The sequence below is a fragment of the Idiotropiscis lumnitzeri genome, chromosome 21, assembly GCF_059441095.1.
Source record: "Idiotropiscis lumnitzeri isolate Australia: NSW breed Sydney's pygmy pipehorse chromosome 21, RoL_Ilum_1.0, whole genome shotgun sequence".
NCBI lineage: Eukaryota > Metazoa > Chordata > Actinopteri > Syngnathiformes > Syngnathidae > Idiotropiscis > Idiotropiscis lumnitzeri.
The window spans coordinates 3,869,200-3,888,772 of record NC_142411.1 but is presented as its reverse complement, the minus strand read 5'-3'; the positions used below and the strand labels follow the sequence as shown (position 1 = coordinate 3,888,772).

The 19,573-nt window shown below is 43.2% G+C and overlaps 2 protein-coding genes across 8 annotated transcripts in view; one reads left to right on the top strand and one right to left on the bottom strand.

Moving 5' to 3' along the window:
• The window catches only part of fndc4a (fibronectin type III domain containing 4a), a 9,663-nt gene extending 3,074 nt beyond the window's left edge, over nucleotides 1-6,589 (top strand). Inside the window, exons 2-7 of one of the 3 annotated variants that reach the window (XM_088285902.1) lie at nucleotides 418-533; nucleotides 707-911; nucleotides 3,056-3,145; nucleotides 3,846-3,979; nucleotides 5,228-5,305; nucleotides 6,196-6,585. In XM_088285902.1, the coding sequence (XP_088142028.1) occupies nucleotides 418-533; nucleotides 707-911; nucleotides 3,056-3,145; nucleotides 3,846-3,979; nucleotides 5,228-5,269 (587 nt within the window). In that variant the 3' untranslated portion in view covers nucleotides 5,270-5,305; nucleotides 6,196-6,585. Of the gene's footprint in view, nucleotides 1-417; nucleotides 534-706; nucleotides 912-3,055; nucleotides 3,146-3,845; nucleotides 3,980-4,806; nucleotides 5,186-5,227 lie in introns of those variants that run through there. The other 2 variants (XM_088285901.1, XM_088285903.1) reach the window with 2 other exon arrangements.
• LOC148316528 (low density lipoprotein receptor adapter protein 1) lies at nucleotides 5,805-19,573 on the bottom strand. Of its 5 annotated transcripts, none has more exons than XM_088285896.1 (10): nucleotides 19,277-19,573; nucleotides 12,476-12,618; nucleotides 11,397-11,509; nucleotides 9,008-9,122; nucleotides 8,627-8,699; nucleotides 8,461-8,553; nucleotides 8,204-8,334; nucleotides 7,937-7,971; nucleotides 7,729-7,820; nucleotides 5,805-7,532 (listed from the first exon to the last, which is right to left on the bottom strand). In XM_088285896.1, the coding sequence occupies exons 1-10, from the start codon at nucleotides 19,368-19,370 to the stop codon at nucleotides 7,486-7,488; spliced, it is 936 nt and encodes a 311-aa protein (XP_088142022.1). In that variant the 5' UTR covers nucleotides 19,371-19,573; the 3' UTR covers nucleotides 5,805-7,485. The 5 variants fall into 5 exon arrangements, with proteins under 5 accessions (XP_088142022.1, XP_088142024.1, XP_088142025.1 ...); XM_088285898.1 differs by having other exon boundaries at nucleotides 7,729-7,757; XM_088285899.1 differs by having other exon boundaries at nucleotides 7,729-7,754.

Below are 19,573 nucleotides of genomic sequence, written 5' to 3'. Positions count from 1 at the left end.
GAGGAGGGGCGGGGTTGTCGTTGGACAAAAGACAAGTGCCATTGTAGCCAAAGCAGTTTGTCTTCACAAGTACGTCAATGTGTTCTCAGGGCTCGTAATTTTTAACAGCGACAGTGATGGAAACCTCACTGCGACACGCATTAGTGCCACGAGTTGACGACAATTAGGAGCTTCCATATGCACAATCATGCAAAGTAGCCGCAACGGAGCTTTTTTTTTTTTTTTTTTTACATAGAACCCAAAAAAGGTACAATATTGCATCCCGATTAATTTCAAATCAACCAAACGTACTCGAATGGAACGACGTGCCGAAAAGAAATTCGACATCCGCATTCCGTTCGGAGATTGTCAATCAGATCCATCTCGGAAGCAAACAATTTAAGAAGTCCGTCGCCGCTCTTCCTCCTCCTTTATTAGATCGGCCGCCAGCTCCTGTCAATGTGTCCGTCATCCACCTTCGCTCCGACTCGGCAACCGTTTCCTGGGAGGTCCCCGAGGGAGATATCATAATTGGCTTCTCTGTCTCACAGCAAGTAAGTCCGGGAACATTTTTTTTTTAATTGTTGCTCTTCTCACAGATCACAATCGAAAGATCATGAAAGGAGTTGTTGTATGTGCTAGTGAGAACTTTGATCGGTCTTCGGTGTTGGTCGCACGGTCATGATCCGTTGAGGTCTAATGTCAGTTCATTCTCGTCGTCCTCAAGAGGCAGCACGGACACATGCAGCGCTTCATCCGCGAGGTCAACACCACCAGTCGATCTTGCGCCCTGTGGGACTTGGAGGAGGAGACGGACTACATCATTCAGGTGCAGTCCATCGGCCTGTACGGGGAAAGCCAAGCCAGCAAGAAAGTCCACTTTCGCACGCTGAAGAAGACCGACCGCTTTCCCTCCAACAGTTCCAATCAAGGTGGGCGAAGAGATGACTTCTGACGGCTCGATGATTGTGGCGTAATATTTGATTTTTTTTTGTGATCCTGTAATCAAAATTCCTCTAAGGCAGGCATGGGCAAACTACGGCCCGGGGGCCACATGCGGCCCGTTAAACATTTTAATCGGGCCCGCCGAACTTGAAAAAAATCCTCGTTCATGTTTTATTTTCTAAATACTGTGTTTTTGTAAAGACATATTTTGTTGTAATGCTTTTGTTCACTCCATCCATCTGCTCCTGGTCCGGCCCCTCTCTCAAATTTTAGAACCCGTTGTGGGCCGCCAATCAAAAGGTTTGCCCACCCCTGCTCTAAGGCAACAATGAAGCGAGATCCTCCGTAAGCACAACAAAATAGAAATGCTAACGTTGCAAATCGTTACGACCCTGTTAATCTGCACGACTTAACTCATTCACTGCCATTGACGGGTATAGACGCCAAAAAGCTGCATTCATTTTACCTGGGCTGGTCGTGAATGAGTTTCAAGCACCGGGAAAGTGTAAAGAAGATTTTCTCCCATTAAATCTCTTTGAGGAGAGGGGTCTCTGCACACGAACGTTATTACTCGCGCTATTATAATGAAAGGTATATGAGAGTGCAAGTTGAAAAAGAGGATCCGTCACACTGGCCATAAAAAAGTCACTGGCATTGCTCTTTGTTCCTTTGGCTTTATATTTAACAATGTGGAAATGATAAGCCCTTCTAATGGGAAGTTAAAAGCCCCTCGCCTATGAAGGCTAACGAACCGTGAGTGCAAAGTGCTGAGTGGGCGAAGACCCTTGGCCGCTCTTCTTTGAGGGCTCTTGGAAAGGCTTCGAACTTTTAAGCTCCACACATCAACCTATTTGATTCCTTTTTATTTTGTCACTCCCAATCGACGTGAATAATAAAACTAAAACTAATTAACAATATATTTTGAAATAAAATGTTTTAACAAACCATTTCACGTCAGCTAGCTTCATGCTAACGCTCGAAATTAAAGGCCCGACGGAAATTTGCATGGTTACAGTAATTAAATCATCAACATTTGAGACACAGCAGCGGCATCATTAAACTCTCTCTCTCAACCCACTTTCACCCGTCATTAACCTACTTTTTAAGAACACGACAGGGTTCTGGCGACGCCACGCTAACGACTTGTAATCAGGTTCCGACGTGCATTGACGCATAATTCTATTAAAATGAACCGACATTATCAGGACAGATTACCACGTCGCGAAGATGAGAAACTTGCTCATTAAATCCGAGTCAGAGATTTACATCTAGGCTCCTTTTGCCTGCCATAAAACCTTCGACGTTTTCGGCTGCGACTTTAATTCAGAGCCACTTTGTCTCAGTCGAGTGCCTCCTATTCAAGTTTATTGATTTCCAGCCTTCCAAATTGCAAGAGCCACAAAAGCATCAATCAATACTGCTTCTTGTGTCAGTTTTAACGCAACTCCTTCTGAATGTGAAGTAGATTTTTTTTTTTTTTTTTTTTTAAGTCCTAAAAGGTTTGAATTTTAATGTTTTTTTTAAACCACGCTCATGATCGCAAGCTTCGATTTTAATGGGTGATGGGCGAAACCCCTTCTTTGAACAAAAGCATGAAGAAGCGCTACGCCGCGAGACAGCTGAGGAATGTAAAAAAGAATATTTTCACAGGAAGCGAGAGGCTCCCCGAAGACGCGGCGGCGGCTGCTCAATATTTCAAAGGGTTGTCTTTTGCTGAGTCAGATGCCGCGCACCAAAGACGAGCTTTAACTCCCATTTTAAAAACCAAGGTGTCACCCTTTTTTTTTTTTTTAACGACCTTAACAATAATTTCAAATCAGCAAATGAGTTTCGTATTTTCCAACAAAGTCATTTCAATCGATTGAAACAAAAGAGTAAATTGAGTCGACTTTCCCGCTCTCTCTCTACTATTTCGCCTGCAAATATCAATACAGCAAACCTCAATCCATCTTTTAATGGCCGCCACGTGAGCAGAGCGAGTCGCTTGGTATTTAGGAACCACTTTTCAGCGGTAATAGGGCCGAGTGGCCCGCTGGAAGATTTCCACATATCGGGCTTAAGAGTCTCAGTCAATCTATTTGGCGCGATCACTGTATTAGCATTATCATTTCCGTCATATTTATTCCTCTAGATGACCCAACGGTGCAGGGCCTGGAGAAGTCGCGACATCTGCAGACAGGAGAGGTCGTCATCATCGTGGTGGTCTTGCTCATGTGGGCAGGTGGGTTTTCGCAACTCAACTTCATTTTTAGAGCATTTTAAAAGCAATCGTTGACGCGTACAATGTTGAAACTTGATTTCCTCCTGCAAGGACACAAGTAGCCTTCAGGAGAAAGCGTCTTTTTTTTTTGCTCAGCAGGGACATACAGTAGAGCTTAGGAAATATCAAGCAAGATGAGCATGGGGCCCAGAAGGGAACCCTGTGGAACACCGTATGACAGCGTGGTAGAGTGAAACTCAGAGCAACCCAAGCTAACACACAAAGTTCTGTCTCCGAAATTAATCAATCGACTCGTCCTCTTAATTTCCGAATCTGTGCCCCTCCGGGGTTGACTAAATGACGAGCGGCGGCGGTACAATGCGAAGTGGCGAATCTGACAGCAAGCGCGCTCTCGCACCACAGAGGACCAAAGTGAGATGTTTGACGATGCTAATGAGATGCAACGCGGCGCAACAATGGAATCGTGCTTATGAGCCACTTGTTCGGAGCAACTGTGCTTTCCTAGCGTGATTAGCCAATTAGCCGTAGATTTATGACGCACAATATCTTTCAGCGGCCCCGCTTATCCACATTCAAGCATTTTAGTTCTTCGCATTCTTCAGTTAGCGCATTAAGACCTAATTTAAGAAAAAAAAAAAAAAACACTTAAATATCGGCTTGCGACTGACAATACCGAGCGTCCGGTTTCCTTTGTGTGCAGCCGTCATCGCCCTGTTCTGCCGCCAGTATGACATCATCAAGGACAACGACTCCAGCAACAATAAGGAGAAGGTCAAGCCGTTGTCGGAGAGGAGCACGCCGGAGCATCACAGCGGAGGGCTGCTTAGGAGCAAGGTAATGCGTTAAAAAAAAATAAAAAAAATAAAGGTTTTCAAATTACACCCCGTTTATTTTGGAGATCCTCACTCAGCTCCTGACGTCGCTCACTTAGCCACGACGACACTTTACCAATTTTGGACATTTTCACTTCGGGGTGTGCTCACTTTTGTTGCCAGGCGTGTGTTTCGAGTTATTTCGAGGGAATATTTTTATGTCCTTTGAATGATTTGTGTTCAAATTAAGCATCAAAATAACGCAAATTTTGGCAGGCGAAACGAATTGTGCGTGTGATGAATACAAACGTCAGCGTAATGCAATTAGGCTGACAGGAAGTGGCACCGTGTTGGCACCGGCAACATCAAACCTGATAACGCCGCACTCTAACCTGATTACGCGCTCATCTGAACACCACAAACAAAGACGCTGGCACGTGTGAGGATTACGAAAAAAGGAAGACAATGACAAATAACTTAAATAGTATCGATTAAATGAGCCACTGGTGCTACGGGAAGAATGAACTTGATTTAGAACTCCCAAAATACCCGCGATGATTAAAAGGCATTTTATGAACTGACATTTTGGAAATGTTACGCTAATTGGCCTGAGCGAAAGATCATTCCAATTTTTCTGTTTCTGTTTATTTTGTGAGCACACGACTTCTTGAAACGTTTAACGTCTGTTTGTGCGCCGCGTCCTTCAAATTGAAAGGCATTTCATTTTGCGGAGTGTAATCCTCGCACGCTCGGCTGTAGGCGAGATAATCTATCAAATGACATCCGGTAAAAGCGCAGCTATCTCGCATGCAGCAACTTTTTTTTTTTTTTTTTTTTTCCTTTCTCAAGGACTCTGAGAGTCGGCAGTAAGTGGCTGATGGAAGTTGGCGTTGGCGGCAGAAAATTTAAGAGTGGAATCGCCGTGGCGCAGCAGAGCGAGCCGGCTTGTCGCAGCTCAGGAATAAAACGGCATTTGTCAATAATCAAGGTTGTTTTAGCCATTTTGGTTGACATGTCGAGTGAAAAACAAAAAAAATTAGCCGTAGGAGAATTACACCACTAGGTGATTTAGAGCAGGGGTGGGCAAACTACGGCCCGGGGGCCACATGCGGCCCATTAAACGTTTTAATCCGGCCCGCCGAACTTAAAAAAAAAAAAAAAAAAAAAAATCAATGAATAAACCTTGATTTTTTTTTTTCCACAGTATGGATTTTTTTTTCTTTGTTCCTATTAGCAAATTAAAGTTTTTTTCCTTTTTCTCGTGTTACAGTTTCACTCATCCGTGCCGTCCATCAACATCATCGAAGTGTGACGGAGCAAGCGGTACACCAACCGGCCGCTTTATTAGGTACACCCGACACCGATGACTTCCACGACCACTCCCCGGTTGCCTCGCATTAATTAGACTTAGCGAGCGGACCCAAATGAAGCGTCCGTTCTTCCGTCGGCACATTTGGCGGCGGATGATGTCATCCGGGACGACCGACCGAGTCACGTGCATGCGAAGAGAATCGGTAGAACACGAATAATACATGGTTGATGATAATCTAGAAGCGTTTGTAATATGACACGTAATCTCTGGGGGTGCAGCGGCATCACTGTAAATATGGATTTTTTGATATTGCTCTCATGTGGCACCACCATTACTAGTTTTAGTAGGGAAACATTGTAATCTATAGCAGTGGTTCTCAAACTGGAGTCTGCGAACAAGCCTCAATGTACTTTTTTTTTAAAGAATGGAAGACATTGAGAATATTGTTATTTATTATTCGAATGAGAATTTGACTTTCTTCCCTTTGACTTTAATAGATTACGTCGTATTGGAAAATTACAACTTCATGATCAAGTTGCAGTATTGACGTTTTTATTATCATTTCACGTGAGGTGACAGAGCTGTAATGTTACAAGAATTAAGTGTGTATAATATAAAAAAGTAATAATACACCCACATTTTATTTCCAAAAATAATTTTGAAAAAGTATTTAAAGAGTTACACATCATACTGATTTTTTTTCACCCATTTGTACGTACAGGATTGTGTGATACGTTTGTTTGTACTCATTAGACTTGCATGCACGCCATCTGCTGGTAGAGATGTGCATTGCTAAAATCACAAATGGACAATTATGAATGTAGAATATTTGCGACCGAGCATATTTCATCAAAACGTGTACATTTCCCAATAATTGTATTCGCGCCAGTGCCAAATAAAACTTTTCAATGTCAAATTCTCCTCAGTTTCTTGGAAGGTGAAATTGCATCACTCAGAAGACGTTCGGAGGTACCTGACGGCCAGTTCCCATGGCAACATGTTGGTTAGATGCAAATCGAGGAGCCGGGTTGCCATTTTTCTGACATGACAAGTCGAGATTCGGCACCGAACCTGCTCGAAAGCGATGCCGATTTCAAAGGATCTTTTTTTTTTTTTTTTTATCAATAAAATGACAAACTGGGCACATCCCATTTCCAGTTGAGTTAAGTGCTGAGCTCACTGGCAGTAAGTTGTTAACTTTTATTGCTTGTGTCACAAACATTTTAAGTGTCTCTGTCATTTTAGGTGTAAAAATGATTTTTAAAAAAAATTAAGGTCAAAAGAAATTATTTTTTAAAACCTGTCTCTTTGTAGAGCATGTTTGTATGCACAAAAAAAAAAAAAAAAACAGCATGAAGAATTGATTGCCGTGATGTGAAAGAAATTGGTTACAGGTTTAAGTCAACATGCACCAGGGGTTGAACGACTTTTTTTTTTTTAGAGTCAACTAATGTGAAAAACAGTCGATTAATCAGTAACATTTCGGGCAGGGGCACAACACACTCGCACGCATTTTAGCGCCGCTGATTTTTTTTCGCGTATAATTTTGATGGCATAGAAACTGAAAATGAAAATCTTAAAAACACAACTTACCATTCTGCTGACAGTAGTTGTTGTAATTAGTAGGAATCTCGCGTTTGTTTCACCAGTCTCATCTGGTGTTCCGGAGCATAGCATGCATGGCAAAATGCAACATTGTCGACGGGCTAAAATAAAAAAAAAAACAAATGAAAAATTCTGTTTCATTTTTACAATTTCAGTTGTGCTTTTATCATACTTCAGGATAGACTTGTACGCACGCTACCTCATTTTGGTTCAAACATTTCCACACCTGCCCGCATTGATATTATTGATCAAGAAAGTTATTGGGTAAAACATTTTGGCGACCAAAATCGATTTGCTCCACGAGATGCTTAAAACACGTGATCAGTAACTAGTCGTGCAGAGTAGAAAAGATAACTTCGGTTCAACCCCCAACATGGACTCACAGGGTAAAACGGTGACAATGTGTCTTGGAAAAAAAAAAAACAACCTGGAAATAATCATTTTAAAAGATGCAGGATGTTTGTCTTCATTGTGGTTGCCTTCAACGAGTCAACATCGCGGGACGACACTGGCGCTGTCAAGTGTTCATTGGAGTTGATCCACACGGCGCTCGAGTGGCCATTTTGATCTCCTCGGACGCTGTGAGCGAGTCCTTGCGGAACGACAGCGACTCAAAGCTGCATCGCCAAAGACGGATCCGGAGCTGGGCTTGGCCATTCTGACAAAAATAAAGGGGACTTTTTTTTTTTTTTTTTCTTTTTTAAATCCTTCCAAAGTTGCACCAAAAATCTTAAAAGATTATGACAATGATGGTCAAGCAAAAAGAAAAGGACGACTGAGTGGAAATGCAGGTAAAAGGGAAAGAACTATGGGATGCCAAGTCGCCACACTTTTCATCCATCAAGGAGACTTACCACTGCACGCGTCGTCTACGTCCATACTGCTGCATGGAACGTAAATAAGACAACGTGGAACAGCTCCATTATGTGGCTCACGGTAAAACAAACTAAAAAATAAAATGTATTTTGGTCACAGTAGTCCTGAGCTTTCATTTTCAGGAAGGATTTTAAAATATACATCAAGTAGACTCATTCCAATTTCCATCCAACAACAGAAGGTTACCTTGACAGTTGGTCATCCAGGCCGTCATCCACGTCCTACAGAGATAGAAAACAAGAAATCAATACGCGCATGCTTTTGATAAAAATGCAGTCTTTTTCATTAGCATAAAAAAAAAAAAAAGGTTTTCCTCAGAATTCGTAATGTTTTGTCAGTCTGCTCAAAAAGACACTCCTTATTGTGGCGCACATCTAGTGAGGAACACTCAGCGGTCACTTCATTAGGGACCTCAGACATCTATTTCTGTGAAGTGAGCGTGCGCCAACCTACCCAAGAGTCGTGTTTGATGGCTCGCCTCCGAGCAGGGTTGCTGCGAGGCGACGGCGAGCTGATGGAGGTGGACAGGAACGGCCGGCAGAGCTTCTTGTCCACGCCGGGAGACGCGCACGCATTCGAGCCATCTGAGGAAACAGATACTACACATTTGAAGAAATGTCATCTAATTTTAAAGGCACACTCTGAAAAATACGGATCAGAATTCTATAAATATCAGCACGGGCGCGAGTTGCGTCTGAGCATCATCTCACCTGCAGGAAGACAGCGACTGTCTGTCGCCTCCGCGTGTGCGTTATTGCCGGCTGCACAGGAACAACACATGCTTCTTGCCTTCCTGCTTTTATCTACAAAAAGAAGACCAAATACAACTCGAAATGTTTGCTGAGTTATTATTCATCTTGTCGACGTTCAAATCACCTTGTTGCGCAATCTCCCAAAGATCCAGAGCGACTTTGAAGGCCTGCGCCACTGTCAGTGTCACAGCCTGAGCCTGCGCCAAAAAAAAACACATTTATCTATATCAGCAGTATTCCAACTGTATTAATAATTTTTTTATATGGATACAAATATAGAATAATATTCCTATAAATAAAATTTGCTGCTCTTCGGGCATCATTGCAATTCTGAAGCTGTACCTAATGTGGTGGTCATGAAGTGTAATATTGACGCTACCACAAGGGGGAGCCAAACCTCCATTATTGGTGATACGACTCACAGCAATGTGCGCTTAAGTTTTTAAAAAGTTAAGGGATTAATCACTTTCGCGGTTTTTTTTTCTTAATTCCCCCCAAAACATACAATCTTCTTCTTTTGGCAGAGGAAGGCGTGACACTCCAGCGTCTCGTTGAAGGCGCTCTGAGACACGTAAGCAAACACCTTGTCCTGGTTTTTGTCTGCCGTGCAGTATGAGATTCTGGAAAGAAACAAAAAGAAATATAGCGATGATTTCCCGATTGTCTCCCATTTTTTTGACAAGAGCGTGAATATGAAACCACCAGATGGGGCCAAAACAATAGTTATCATTTTGGCTTTTTTTTTTTGTGAAGAAGGAAAATGCGGAGAAAGGAGGGAAGTGTTGTCGCACTCAACTGATGCTGATTTTTTTTTTTTGCCTCCCTGCATGCAACGAGTCATGACCTTGGTGTATTTCAGCTATAATTAGATCCATTATGAATTCATTTCCGAATATCTGCAGGCAAAACGTGAACGCAGAGGAAAAGGAGAACGTGATCAATGTCATTTTCTGTCTTCGCTCATTTTTTTCCACTTGGAATTTATGAATATGAGCTTGATGAAGAGATTTTTCTTATTTTTTAATACTATCCTCCAATTTATTTTGCGCACAAACAAAACATAGCGCATGTTGTTTGTCTACAGTTGTAATGGTTACCAAGAGGAGTACGCATATATTTCAAACAACCACATATTGCCTCAAATTCTGCTAGCTTAATGCTAACATATAATGGAAAACGCCATAGCAGTGCTAACAAATAGCATCTATGTGGCGGAGTTATCACCTGGCACAGACAGATTCGAAATTTGATGAATATCTGCATAGGCCTTTTAAAACGGTTAAGTCTGCATACATATTTTTTTGTATTAATTGATTAATTTAATTGAATCCAATTATGAATATTATAATTACAGATATTCCTTATTGTGTCTATATTTATTATCTGCTCTATGGCATATCATTTGAAGAATCCCGTCATGGCAGTGGACTGGTGTGTGCGATTCCCACAATGCAATGCGTCAGCGTGCCGCTCATTCGCAGCCTGACTTCAAAGAGTCCGACGCTCACATTTCTATTCCTAACAATGCACACGATGGTGTCGAAGCCCAAACAAATCATCCAAATTTGCATGAAGCGGCGGCGTTCTCGGGTGTGTTCGCTTGCACCGTTGATGACGAGTGACCCACATAGCAAAACCCAGGACACCCCGGGACTAACTTACTGTAAAACGCAACGGTCTTAATTGCACGTTGAGACGGATAACGGCCTAGTTTAACATACGTCAGATCTTATTCCGACACGTAATTAAAAAGCACATTTATTTTTATTTAAATCAGCAATTTATTCTTTTACTTCCTGAAATTAAAATCATTGGTTAGTACAAATTTACATAAAAAATTAATTTAATTTATTTTTATTTTACTTCATGAATAAAAAAAAAAATCGAATAAAACGTTTGTTAGGAAGGCTGCATTTGGATTGCACACAATGGATCAAAAAAAAAAAAAAAAAAAGATCCTTGAGCTCCGCAGAAGGACTCATGATTGACAGCATGCTTGAGAATCCCGCACGCACGCACACACCTAGCGTTTGATCCTCAGTCAGCGATGAGCGAGGAAGAAGAGGACGAATATCAATGTCATACCAACACACTCGTGATAGCTGCGCCGAACAAAACAAGAAGGCACTCGCAAAAGGTCACAATTTTCGATATTCAAGCACCGGAAAACGCCGGACTATTTTATTCATAGTCCAAATCGCAAAAAACTCGTGAGCTGGGTCATTCATATCTTGAGGCGGCATTGTATATCTCGCACCTGCATCCGTGAAATAAAACGACCTGAACTCCTGTGAAAATAGTGACAGCACAGCTTTGAACGTGGCCAATTAGTCGAGGACGACGATTGGGGGAGTTCAAGATTAGAAGGCAGGCAGGAGTGGGAGAGAAACGGGGATCAAACAACGACCCGAAGGTCTGTTACGCCAGATAAGGTGGATCGCTTCCTTTCATTAAAACAACCTTTTTGATATTTACCTCCACCAGGGGATTATTTTTTTAAATAAGTATTAGGCAGAAAAAAAATGCTTTACCAATTTCCTCTAAACACAAAAGAATTTTCTAGAAAAATATGCCACACACTGGTTTGACTACATTCGAATTAGACTTAGTCTTATCGCGAATGTTAACACATAATGGATGTTGGAACACAAAAGTTGCAGCAACACATGTAGACAAACAAGGTACCATCTCTGACAGTCACATGTTCTTTATCCTCTGTGAGGAGTCGAGTCTCCATGCACAGTATATCCTTATTTTAATTTTTAATTTTATTGGGGGGGGGGGGGGGGTTGTTTCATTTCCTTTCAAAGGGATGTTTTAGTCACGACTATAATTGATTAGTTACCGCTTCCACCCGGTGAGGTACAGCACCTGCATTTACGAACTTGAGTCACCTGTAGATGGAGACGTTTTCTACCAGGTCGGCCGTGTCCGTGTCTGTAATGACGATGCCTTTCGGGGAGACCGTCAGCGTGACTTTGCGAAACTTCTTAGCGCCGGCTCTGGCCTGAAGATACCCCGCCCCAAAAAAGAAATAAATAAAAAAGACATTCTGAGTAAAAAAAACACCGATGCAAATTTATCGGCAATGACAAGCGAGCACAAAGGAGGGCAGGTGGGGCGGGGGGGGGGGGTCGAGATTGGGGAAATGTGTCATTTGTAACCCAGAATGAGTGCTTGGATTGGGGCTTGGCAGGCAGGCGGTGGTTGACCCCCCCCCCCCCCCCGCTGGCTCCCCTCGGGTGCTCCATCTGGGCCCTTGATTTGTCCGTAATGCTGAACCAGCAGTCTGGGAAGGCGCCCGTTGACCTGCTTGCGACGCCATTAGCTTGCCGCTAACGCCAGCACTTTGTTTTGTTTTTTTTTTCTCTTCTTTTTTTTTTTTTTGCAACGCCCAAAGGCAATGGAGCATGGATTTTAATGGAGTTAAAAGGTGAATCGAAGCACACTGGTGCAAGCAGGAAGGTCTTTCCAAGGACACGGAATTGTCCACTGGAGATTCAAATGAAATGAATAAAAAGTGCAAAGCTAGCGCTTCAACAGGCACAATCACGCGTGGAGTAAGTGCTAACTAGCACATTTTCAGGCAGGAAAAAAAACAAAAAAAACAATAGGATGGTCTTATCGCATTTGAGTTTTTTTTTTTTAAACGGCAGCAGTTCCCATTTGGGTCGATGGGTTTCCAAGGGAACAGACTCAGACAAGTGCGCGCTAGCTGCTATAAATCAATCCCATCCTAATCCGAATGTTAGGTTTACGCTCTCATAGAGCCGAGTATTTGTGTGTGTGTGCGTGTGTCAACCCTCAATTGGTGGCGGTGGTGTTGCGGTTCAGTGAGGTGGTACACAATAAAGGGAAAATGCCGCAGACGTTTAAATTCGTCAAATCAAAGACAACTATTTACTGCCACGGACGTCGAGAAATCACTGCAAATCACTGCTTATTTTGCCATCGATGGCCCTTTCGCACGCACCATGGTAACAATCCTGCGGATGGCGGCGGCGGCCATGTCCTCGCCTTTGGGCTGGCCCACCAACGTCATTCCCAGGTACTTCACGTTGAACGCCATGCCCTCCAACAGAGTTTCTTTGGTGTCCGTCCAGTTCTCCGGAAGCTCTGTAGAGGAGTAAGCACACAGAGGATAAATTAAAAATTCATTTGACCATTAATTGTGGGTGGATATGAAACATTTCCCTCAGCAATCAGCGGAGGAACATTTTAGTTGGACTGTACATGAAGTGTTAAATCAACAGGTCGACACATTCTGGCACATCCAAACAATATGTCCACCAGGGGGAGCACTTTTATCTTAATTTTAGGGATATTTGCGCTGGAGCCAACGCAAATCACCTCCAGATGTCTTCAAGGCAGTAAGCCACACAACGCTTCATCTAGATTCGGACAAAGAGATCCCAAAGAGTGTAGAACGAAGGTCCAATCTCTATTGGGACACACCAACCCTGATCGGGCCGCACAGGCTTGGCCATCTGTCACCAGCACACGCGCTGCTTCCCGCTAGCTCGCTCGCTCTAGCGCCTTCCAATAACTCTGAATTATTAACTCCTCTTCAATCGCGCCTGGCCAGCCACTTGGATGCGTTTGATGTTAGACCGTGTGAGCTCACTCCTGCTTGGCAAAGGCGGCACGTCGAGTCCTGCTCAACCACAGAGGTGTTGGAACTCTGCCCGGCTGTGCTCGGGAATCGATATTTTGTCAGGAACGTTTACAACATTTGAGTCTCAGGCAAAAACAACACCAATAGTTTATATTTATATGAGACGTATGATGACCTAAATTCCAACATGACTTTAACAATGATGATTAAAAACAATACCTACCAAAATTACAAATGTGGCCAAAATGTACCAGATAATGTAGAAAACAATGAGTCGGCGAATGAGGGCGAGCAAATCTGCAGCGATATAATAAGTTGATCAAATTAAAAATATTAACTCATTCATTACCAGCTGAGTAAAAAAATGGATCTTTGACGTCTTTAGCCGTCAATGGCAGTCAATGAGTTAAATATTTAAAAAAAAAAACATATTTGTTGATAAAAATTTGTACTGGTGTCCCAGTTGGGCCTCTTTGAACCAGGAAGTAGCAGACGGACGACCCAAGACGACAACAACTATGGTGCCGTGGGTCTGAAAAATGTCCAAACCGTTCTTTCAGTCACCCGTGAAGAGTCTTGCAGCCCCCAACTGACAAGCCGCCGCCTGCATCCACATCCCCCACCCGCTACGCACATGATGATAAATTCTCTTTGCATTGACATTTTTATTCATCCGAGAGTACTTTGAATCTGGGACACCACCTTGACGGCGGAAATTAGGCCGCACGTTTGGGGATAGATGGAAAGTGGCGTGTGTTTGCGCCTTCAATGGCAAAACCAAGAAAAACAAATCCGCCTCTGACCAATTAAAGAGCGATTACTGCATTAAAAGAGCATTGGGAGCCTCCGAGAGGTAGCCTAGCAGCTGCTCCTCAAATATTGACAACAATAACATCGAAGGGGGAGTCGCGGGGGCAAAGGCGGCGCGTTGCCAGGCAACCGCGTCCAAGGCGGGAGGAAGGCGGAGTTTACAAAGCACATCGCCGAACGCCTTGGCAGAGCATCACAAGAGCGACGAACGATCAAGCCGCCCAAGTAGCTTAAGAGGTGTCAAGTAACTCCAGGTGAAAAAACAAACAACAACGTCGCCGCACTTGGATTGTGACATTCATCCACGCAAGGGGATGAAAAACATCGCAATCAGTATTTGCAGTGTGACTGTGTTATGCAAATGAAGACACCACCGTGACATTCTGTGATGCTAATTAAATGCAGACTCTCGAGCAAGTGAGAAAACTGGCAACGATATACCGGCGCCTAATAAGTTGGAAAATTTGTTTTCGGGCAGAGAAAGAACTAGATGAACATTCTATTGTTCTTTACATAACACATCAAATTTATGTTAGCTTTAGCGGGTCGCAACTGTGTCCTCTCCAACTCTCGCTTGTGTGTTTGCCGTTATAGAGGTTCTATACTTGGTCCACAGATTTTTGCATTGTACTCTACATGGAGATACAGTAGGTGGCGTTCCACAAGGCTCAATACTCTGTCCACAGATTCTTACAGTGTGCTCCATATGAATGTCAAAATTTCATGCGGTTATAGTAAGGGACTAGTGGTGTTCCACTAGGCGCCGTACAAAGTCCACTTTACAGAAATGCCACGCTCTGTTACAAACTATATCATTGTACGAGAATTTAAGGGATGAGGAAAGTATCCACCCATTCACGCCATGACTGCTGAAAAGGCTGCAGTACACATGCCTGGCCACTTGTTGGCGATGACACTTTGTATTGAAAATGTTAAAAATTTTATACGACAGATTTCCTCTTTTGCAACACATGGTAAAAATTGTTTTCGTCGCAGGCACCAAAGCGGTATGGTCATGACAAAACGACACCGATTCAAACAAGAGGACGTCAAAAGGGCTTGACTTAATTTGACTGCTCGGCTATCTTGAGTTCCGGAGAAAAGAGCCTCGTATAATCCAATTAATGCAAAAAGTGCTATTTCCCTGCAGCTGTTTATACATGAAGGATATAAAAACCAAGCAGTCGACGACTTTCTAGGAGCATGGCGATAATTCCGATACAGATCTTTCCACTTGAAATAATAGTAAAAAAAAAAAATAAAAAAATAAGATGCTTATATCAAATCGCGTCCCCCCCCCTTTCAAGTTTTAAAAGCTGCAGCTTTTGAGCACAGGCAAAGCGAGGCCTCCGCATTCGAGGGTTGCTGATCTCATTCAGGAGATTGGGGCGGAAAGGTGGGGGGGGGGGGGGGTGGTGGAGTTCACTCCCAAGGGAAGCCCCTCTAATGCAGTGCGCCACTTACTGCCAAGTGATTGACGGAAAAAGCTTAAAGCGGGCCCAATCAGTCGAGTGCGCTGGCCGAAACAAAAAAACACTGGACAACCGTTTTGATGGACATTGACGCGAAGGCAAAATAGAAATATTTTAGTTTATATGAATAAGAAAATCCATGATGAATATTTCTAACACACTTCAATGATGTACTAAAAAAAAAAAAAAGCACTTTAACTTCTAATTATTCGAGGATATGAATAATTTTATACTTTGTACATCAGTTCCTCAAATAGCTCATCTGTTTGCATAATTCATAACAAGGTGAATCTATTCAAAGGGAAAAAAATCGAGCAAATTTGCTTTTTCCAAGCTGCGTTTGCGTGGAGCGCAAGCTCATCGTTATTTTTAGGAGTGTCGGACTCAGAACACAGTGGCAGAGTTTACCTCCACGTTTCCGCGTGTGCGCCGCATCGCTCGAGCCTCCAAAGATAGCGTCGCGCCATTTGCCGCTGTTGCATAATTCACTTCACCTCAAGCAGGACTCGCGGGATTTAACAAGCCTCCAACTTCTCCATCTGTTGAGGATCGCAGCGTCGAATCAAACGCTAATTCCGGACAAATTGACGACTTGGCATTTAAACGGAACAAATGACTTGCTTTTCAATTTTGAGGATGCTTCCTTTTGGCTCCATTTTTTGTTTGGTCCTGTTATAGCTGACGTTCGAGCCAATTTGCTGCCGATCGATGAAACTATTTCAACGTCATTTATAAAGAAATAAAAAAATAAATAAATAAATAAAAAAAGAAAAATCAATACGACGTGGAGTGGTTTAAAATAACTCAAGGCCGAGACTTGGAAAAAAAAAAAAATCAATGAGCCTCTCAAGACAGAAAATGAAAACAGAATTGTGTTAATATTTGAAGCGATGATTTATGGCATGTCAAGTATGAGGCCTAAAATGATGTAACAATGCAACGAGCGTTTGTGTAGCGTGTCTGGTAAACATCATCAATCTTGAAAACATCACGTTATCGGATCTCCTGCGAGCATTAATGGATTTGCAACTCAATTCCTCACATACGCTTAAATGAAAGGGAATGCGGTCAGAATTAATCACATTCAAACTCGTTAAATAGGAGTCAGCACACACCTGCCACCATTCCGAGCGCCTTTGATGAACCCAGAATACGTCGGTTGTTCTAGTAGGCTTTTCCTGGCTATTTCTGTGATCGCATCGGATAGCACAAAGCGCTTCCACAACTTGGATGAAGAGCTGCAGGAATTTCTGGCAAGCAGTGGCTGCGTAGTACACGTGACAACAATCTACCGTCTGCCTGGCGAGCTACACTCGGAACTGGCCACCAGCCAATCACAGGGCACAAGGAATGCGACACCGGGGTCCCTCAATTACAGTCGATCTAACAACAAGTCAGTAATATCACTCCAACCACGGCTGATTATTTATGCTCGCAGCGTCGTCTCGCCATTACGACGTTGAGAGATAATCGTTCCTCCGAGGTGGTTTTCTACCAGCCAGTCAGTCATGAGCTTGAGTGCCGTAAGAGCAAGACACGTCAGCCACGGTTAGATTGTTTAATACTGATTTGACCTTGGTTTGCACGATACATAAAAAATAAGCTTGCCCTTTGATGCGGCGTGATGTGATTCGAAGGGACGGCTCGCACTGGAAGGCACACGACGCGCCTCCGACAAAGCACCCCCGCCCCCCCCCCCCCCCCCGCTGTGTCTGCTTCGGCCTCAGCAGATGACGACGGCCATAAAATGTCACTTTCTTCTTGAGTAGCCGCCAGGTTGTAGATGCTAAACTTGGGAAGGAAGGAAAGGAGAAGCGTACCATCCAAAGTAAACCGCAACGTGAATCGTGGCGGAGGCAGAGTGAAGGGATGAGAATGTTTATCAGCCAAGATGGGCAAAGTGGTCCTGACTCAACATATTTCAATGCAGAGAACTTCAATATTTAGCTTGACCCCTGATCTAAACCCAACAGAACATGTTTTTTTTTTCACTAAGTGGGGATAAATTTGAAGGCAGCAAAACTTACAAACAAGCAACAAAAGAGTCAGCTGCATGTGAAGGCCAAGCAGAGGAGTTAGGTGCTTTTCACATCCTGAGGACAAAACTGAAGGAAACAAAAATGTCTGAAGTTCTGGAAAAAGTTGTGTTTTGAATGCATATTTTACTTAAACAAACAAAAAAAAAACTGAAGGCAGCAAGAGCCCCAAACAAGCAGCAACAGAACAAAGCTGCATGTGAAGGCCGAGCAAAATATCTTCAAGGCAAAAACTTGAAAGTTTAACATTCTTTTCACATAGCGAGGACAAAACTGAAGGTAATAAATGAAGGAAGCATCTTGAGAAACCTGGAAAACAACATTTAACTCATGAAAGTTGGGTCTTCTAACACAACTTTCACTTCCTGAGGACAAAAGTGAAGGCGGCAAAAACCACCAACAAGCAGCAACTAAAGGCAAACGTAAACAATTGTATGTTTGTGATCACAGCTATGTTAGCTGCAACCCAGTTGAGCATTTTTTTCGATATCCTTGATACGTCTACAATTTCTCCTTTTTCCTAGCGGGACTCGTCGAGGAGAGTCCCCTTTAATCACCTCTAATACATGCATGAGGCTGACTTCCCCTCATTTGCATTTACACGTGTGGCCACATGCTGGCAAGCCGCTGCCACTATTCTCTCTCCTAATTGGCTTTCTGTGGAGCCTCTGGACAGCGACAGTTGCCTCATTTATTCGTGTAGTGGTCCTCAGACACAAAGCTTGCTTCACATTCTGCTGCCAAAACAAAGAGGGAGTGATTTTTGCAGATAACGGCGTGACACCGCGCTAGACGTCGCCATGGTAACGATCGAAAAGGGGGGGGGGGGGGGAACTAAACAAAACATGTTCATCAATGTTCGCTGGCAGCCAACAACGGAAACTTGTGGGGAACAATTCCTCGAGAGAACGTCTGTTAAACGGAGGCTTGGTTTTCTGTTCAAGCGGCCACAGTTTGAAGGTTAACCATTAGCCAAACGTCAGTGCTAATATGCGTTAGCCCTTCTATGGTGTTTGGCATTACCCATTAGCCTTTAAGCTAGCTGCAATAAAATTTGGTTTGGTTTAACATGTTGACGAATAGATATACATTGTTTAATTGTCTTCTGTTGGTCAGTTTTACAGTAAACGTCAACTGATCTTACACACACAAACACGTTTTACCTGTGATTTGGAGAACTGTAAGTGCAACTGAGTCTACTTTTCAGTCCTTCAAAGGGATGCTATGCAATAGTTAATACAATGTATTAAGCTCACCCCACCCCCATGTTACATTTATTCCTGTGCTTTAAAAAATATTCCATTCTTGACAATTATTTACAGCACACATGAACTTTTCACACAAGAGCCTTCAAAGAAGCAATCCCAGTGCACTACAATAATTTACATCATCAAGCGTACTTTTATCTTTACATACAACAAAAATGGATTATGTTTAAATCGACTAATATTTGCTGCTTGTTTCGACTCCTCACCCAGCCCATTTCATAACTACTATTGAAGACTAAATGGTTTTACAGAGAAAATACATAGAATTTATGTTATTTAAGGGGATGTGATACAATTACAAAAGTTTAAAAAGATAATTAAACGGCGGAACTAATAAATCCAGGCAAGGCTGAAGTAAAGGAAAGTAGGAATTGATAATCGAGTTTTATTCGACTCGAAGCGAACAACAGCGTGAGGATAAAGTTAATTCAGCATTACATTCAAAGAAATATATCTGACGTTTACATTTTTTAAAATACATGACTAATAAGTCAATGTGGAAAGTTGCCGACTGCTATTTTGGCGGGAACACCACCGCCATTTTGACGTGTCCTTAATGGTCGCCTGACTTACTTTCGTGCTTGGAAGTTGCCCATGTGTGCCTCGGGACGCCGGGGCTCTTGATAATCGCCCTCCCGGCGTTTTTCAGCGCGTCCATGGCCGACATGGCTGCGCGCCTTCCGGCAGGTGGACGACCCTCCGAGGTGGCGGCTCCGCTCGACAGGCAGGCGGCTAGTGGGAGGGAGGCGATAGTCCTCGCCTTGTCGTCCGGCTTGCCACGCTCGAGGCGTCCCGCAGACTCGCTGGTGCCCACTGGTAAGCAACTGAAGCCGAGCAGAGCGTCACAGTGCCCCGCATGCCGCCGGTGTT